The sequence below is a fragment of the Battus philenor genome, unplaced genomic scaffold (genome assembly GCF_028537555.1).
Source record: "Battus philenor isolate CCGP_79_NKW_IND1 unplaced genomic scaffold, ilBatPhil1.0.hap1 SCAF_16, whole genome shotgun sequence".
Classification (NCBI taxonomy): Eukaryota; Metazoa; Arthropoda; class Insecta; order Lepidoptera; family Papilionidae; genus Battus; species Battus philenor.
This window is the reverse complement of record NW_027181678.1, coordinates 13049099-13055098: the sequence shown is the minus strand read 5'-3', so window position 1 is coordinate 13055098 and position 6000 is coordinate 13049099. Positions and strand designations below refer to the sequence as shown.

The following is a 6000-nucleotide window of genomic DNA, read 5'->3' as shown; positions in this document are numbered from 1 at the left end:
GATAAAGATAAGTTTGTCCAATGCAATGTACACATATTTCTTTCATAATTTTCAAGAAATGATAATGTTTATATGATTGCCAATATGTCTACTTGGTGATAAAATTTAAACAAGATAGACATTCTTAACCACTAAACTTTTACCGTTTTTAATTCTAAGATCATTTTCGACATAAATTCTGCAAGTTAAAAAAAATCTACCATTTTTCAGTTTTTCGGAACAGATTCATATTAAAGAAACTCATTAATAAGATCAATATGTTCTTGATAATATGGCATATAAAAACATAGTATTTAAATAGGATATAAGCAAATAAAAATAAAACAATAAAAATGTAACATTTTTAATTAAATAATGTCTTCTCATTATCTCAAATTTTATTAAAAAGCTGTCCACACTTTGTTCCATAATTTACTCTCACAACACTTAGCAACTAAAAACCACACAGTCTGTACACTTGGAACTATACTAAAATAAGATTAGGGCTGGAAGACAGCAATACTGGTGTTGCCTGATGCAATAACACATTTTTATTCTGTATTACAGCCTATTCTTATTTTATTTAAACACAGTCATACCAGCAGGTTGTGGAGCCTGAACAAGGCAACATTTGGTGTTCTCTGATTTTTATTTTTTATTATTTATTAATCATCACCAGCAGATCTCTTAGCTTTCCTCATACGCGGTGACTGTTTTGGTGTCTTGGGAGATTTTTCTGTAACAAAAAAGGAAACATTGATCATTGAACTATTTACTTTTTTCTGTTATACCAAATATTTATTTCTTATACTGAAAAAATGTATACAAAGAAATAAATTGTTTGTGGCTAGCTTTAATCTTCATGTCCACATAAATAACATAACAATATCAATAACAATAAGGCGATTAAAATAGAAGTGAGTAGATCTGCTTCTTCCCCCGCTGCTCTCAGTGCTTAATCTTTCAGAAGTGGTAAAAGAGATATTAGTCAGCTATAGCAATCAACCTAGTTGAGTCCTCTCTGGTACCCTTTGTATTAGAACGCTCAGCGGGTATTATACAGAAGTGACAGCCCATGTGGAGGCTCTTGAGCCTAGCCACTCCATGGAGCAATCTAAGAGCATAGCAGCCTTTTAATCTACTACTAAAATATTACTATGTAGCAGCCAGAGTTGAGGCTCCCCCGGGAACCCTATAGCTTCGCTACTTTATTATTTTGGCTCATCCCAGAAAAAGAAGGCACACTTTTACTATGAAGTATGTAGAAGTAAAATTTGTCGAGGAAAAAGTATTTATTTCATTAACCGCCCAATTAATGCAAAATTTTAAAAACATTCTCGGAATTTTAAAAAAATAAATTAACACTTAAAAGGCTTTGTTTTACTATATTACCATTACATCATTTATTATTTCTGCTAACATTAATTTTTGGATAAGGTGTAACATACGGTAATTGACAGCTAATGAGATTTTGTATCTATTACCAATCATCCTGTATATAAATAATAATACAGATATAAATATTAAATTGATGATTAAATTTCAACATTAAATCTGAATTTATAATTTCTAAATGTACTTACTGAGCTGGTTGACAACTTCCCTAGGCAGCCAGTCATAATCAACGTCATTGGCAGTGCCAGTCTCGAGAGGTTTGGGTGCGGCGCGAGGGGAACGACGACGGGCCAACGACGAGAGCGCCTGCTGGCCTAGTACCAGGATGAGAACACAGGCAGCACCGAGGAACACATACAGGAAGAAAGTCTCCCCATCCAAACCTTCTGACACTTCCACTATGTTAACGGTCTGGTTGTAGACAGCTTCCTGTTAACAAAAGATAATTATCACTTTAGCAAATATTTTATATGTCTAAATGTGTAAAGTTAATATTTCTTAAAACTTTCTTTTCTTACATTTAAATTTAAAAGTATATTATTGAATAAATCTTACTATAGAATTTAAGTTTTAACAAGTTAGATTTAATAATGTGTAAATCAATTTTAAAAATTTTATTTATGAAGAGCAATTGTAATTACCCAGGTTTTCTTTGCATTACAAGCTGGTGGTAGCTTACTTATGGAATGACTACATTGACCTTTTTATAATGGTGAAAATAATTGGTGCAAGCGTATGTTAACACCTGTTTGTTAGATTAAATATTTATTAGGGAGACCGGAAAGTAATGTCATTTCTCTAGACATATTTTACAGAAAAACCGACTGATTTGTTACCCGCCCCAGAATTGAAAATTTGTATAATAGATTTTAATAGGTTGTTGATAATGAAGGTGAATATATTGTTGATTAGAAATAGAAACTTGTGAAAAAAAACATAGTCCCCGATTCCCCTGATAGGTTCATATAAACTAAACATTGAGAAAACTATAAAAAAATAGTAGTACATATTAAACCAAAAAAATTAATTAAAAATGTTCACCAATCAAGACTAAGTGTAGCGCAATTAGAAAGCTGTGTACATGTTGCGACCTACTTAATTTGGATTATCTTGTATGAAATAAACAAATTTCTCATTAAAAACTTCAAGTAAATTCATCTTTCTGTTTTGTTGACCTTTTTAAAATTATTAATATATGTTACTTGCTAAACAAAAAATTTAAATTAGCTGCTCCAGCTAAAAGAGACTTGATATATTGAAGTTGAAAAGTATAGGTTTGTATCAACCTTTTATTAAGCTAAAAAGCTTTTACACCCATAACCAATCACCCTGTATATCTAAAACCTATGTATATTTTTTATTTTGCAGATGTTGCAAGTTCTTTGACGGAGAACTCGGAAGACAATAAAACTTAATCTCCTCTACATAACTTCACTTGAAGACTCAAGAACTTTAATTCAGACCAGTACATAACATGCAATATGTGGTTAGGGATATTATTATTTTAATTTCAGAACATTTACAATTTTTTTTCCTACAAATTTAGTTAACAATAAAATATCTCTTTCAGTGTGCGCCTTAAGACAAACGCCTCCAAGAACATCCTCCACTGTCTTTCTTTGGTCAGCTTTTACCCTGAGCAGCAAGTTGGTTGGGTATATACTAATAACATATTGACTTATTACTATTATTATTACTTACACTACCTGTCTCTGTTGCATAACATTAATTGTGAGATAAGTTACCATTTAAAAATAATTACAAACCTGATAATAATTGCCACTGGCATCCCTGTAGTTAAGCTGAACATTTAATCCGAAAGGCCTTCCAGCAAAAGCTTCACTAGGTATAAAAGAGTAAGCGAAGGTAGCTTCCTGTTTCGGCTTGACTTCTTTGTTGTATGGCAGTGCAGTGAAGTTCTGGATGTAGTATGTGTAATCCATTGGATATCTGAATGAGGCTTCCATAGTTTCAACAACGTAATCCTCGCTACCCTTGTTGATGAAGCCAACGAGGAATTCAACAGGGAAACCAGCTTGCAAATCTATAAAGACAAGAATTTTTGTAAAGAAACAGAATACATGTGGTTTACTAGAAAATAAATATTAAGATGGTTATTATGATTAAAAAAATCTTCTTAATTGTCACCTTTTGAAACACGAATAGATTATAAAACATAAGTAAAAATGAATGTTATAGCCGCTAGGAAAGTCTATTGTGGGCATTAGTTAGATCATAGAGATATGATTAATATTGGAATGATGAACTCCAATTATAACTTTAAACATTATAAAATTAAGAATTAAAATTTATGTATTTTCTTATATTAGGATATGTAAGAGTAATTTTTAAAGGATGAAGGCATCAGGCTTCATCATTATCACTTCAACCATAGGATGTCCACAACTTACAAGCCGCCCCCATAGATTACCAAAGAGAAAGGCTATATAGGACAATTTAAATTATTTGTCACAACTTACAATGACAATATTGTACATTTAGTGAACAATTAAGTAAAAGTAAATTAAAAGATTTAATAGCATTCATCATTTAGTTAAAGTAATTAGAACTTGTATTTAAGTAAATTAAATTATATATGAAGTGTAAGAACCACACAAAACCAGTACTCACCAAAAGCATTGTCTCCAAAGTTGGGTATGGGCTTGGTGAACAATATAGTGGTATCAACATCTTGCGAGGACTTAACTACAGAATCGTCATCATCACCTAAGGCATCATCGCCCACTACTTGGCTATCTTCACCCTCGATATCCACCACATCATCTAGCTCATCTTCTTCAGCATGAGCTAGAATTGTGTTAGCTGGAAAAACAAACATTTTATGTTATTTGAGAAAAATATCTAAATCTGAATTAATGTTTTTTTATTAATATTTCATAACCGATAATGTCATTATGGGTATTAGGTATTTCATATAAAATAAATTATATTAAAATGATGGGGGCAATCTTCACCACAAAGAGCATCTGTTTGGATGGCATTTGGGCAAGACGCCGTCATAAAATTTTAGCCAAAAAATAACTCTAAGCATGCATCTAATCTGATATTTGATCAAAGGACATGTATGAACGATTCGTCACCATAAAATTTATGTCTATAAAGCATATGTTTAATATGATAAAGAAAGTGACTTGTTATGTAAATATAGAAAATATTAATTTAATGTATACATTTAAGATATATTGCTGTTAAAAGAAGCTATTAAAATTTTAATTAGGTTCATGTTAAATAAATTCAAGTTAAATAATCTATACTTTCGGATGTTTACGAAATAGCGAAATTTTTACAATACATCTAGGTTATACAGATTACGTTAAAACCATTTGTGGCGTTAATAAATTTAATATTTAAGCGATATTAGCCGTATAGACGTAAATCTTGAAAAAGTGTAACTGTTTTTGATACTTTCACTCATAAAACTGCATCATTTAATGCCACGTACTTACGGTACACAACTTTCATTGAAAATTAATAAATATTTTATAAAATACTCACGGCTCTGGAAGCACAGTAACACGGCGGGTAAAACAAGGAAAGTTAAATATAAAATCTTCATTTTTAACTAGAGTTTTATTCTTGTATGTGAAGGAATTGTGACTAAAGGAGCGAACGCTATGAGGCCATTCACTAACGATATGTAGCAGCCACCTCTGATGACTCTAACAACCAATGCCAATTTTTATTTCCAACTCGATTGACGTGGAACGTATTTCTTGTCATCAGTGGTGGTCCAACCGATAAAACTTATTACCGGTTATTAAAATCCGTGTTTTAAAAAGTAATTATCATCTAAATTTTATTTTTGAAATATCATATGAATATTATAATTACCTGAATATTCAAAAAAAAAAATCGAGATTTCTTTGAGTTAATTATATAATTTTAAAATTTTATCTCATAAACATTTAGATTCTTTAATTGAAATAAATATATTTCTTTAATTTTTGTCTTAAATATTGTAAAGAGTTATCAATCAGCATATAAAGTCGGCATTATTGTCCGTATAAGAAGCTACCACCGGCTCGGAAGGCAATTTTGCTGAGAGCTGGCGAGAAAGTCGACAGTTGCTCTATACAAATATAGTTTTATACAGAGTGCGCAACAATAATCAGCTTCCCGAGTGATCATCAACATTTAATTTGACGAATTAACATTAGTATAATATTTTTGAATAGAATATATTTATACCATTTTATCATTTTTATATATAAAACAAATATGTTATCAAATTATTTCTTACAATACTTAATGTATATGATATAGAAGAATCCATTAATAAATAAAACGTCCAAAATATAATTGCGTAATTTATTTCATATGTAAATTATTTTAGGTTGCTAAAAATTTGTATTTGTAAATGATTTCATTAATCTACATAAGGACAATGCATTAATGTATATATCAATTCAATAATGCGATTCATGAAAACGCGTCATATATCTGCATACAATAGACGTTTACAACTTTGTTTACATTCTATGAATATATACGTACATTTGGTAACTTTAGATGTACTTTGTAACTGTACCGTACGGTATCCGTAAGGTCTCCCCCAAAAAATCCATTAGTACCGGTTCTTTCACGATTTTGTTAAGGTTGTTAGAA

At 30.6% G+C, this 6000-nt stretch overlaps 1 protein-coding gene across 1 annotated transcript; it reads right to left on the bottom strand.

Moving 5' to 3' along the window:
• Positions 1 to 327: 327 nt before the first annotated feature.
• l(1)G0320 (signal sequence receptor subunit 1 l(1)G0320) lies at positions 328 to 5066 on the bottom strand. Its single transcript, XM_068762702.1, has 5 exons — positions 4891 to 5066; positions 4006 to 4197; positions 3141 to 3418; positions 1563 to 1803; positions 328 to 715 (listed from the first exon to the last, which is right to left on the bottom strand). The coding sequence occupies exons 1-5, from the start codon at positions 4949 to 4951 to the stop codon at positions 645 to 647; spliced, it is 843 nt and encodes a 280-aa protein (XP_068618803.1). The 5' UTR covers positions 4952 to 5066; the 3' UTR covers positions 328 to 644.
• Between the last annotated feature and the right edge of the window lie 934 nt (positions 5067 to 6000).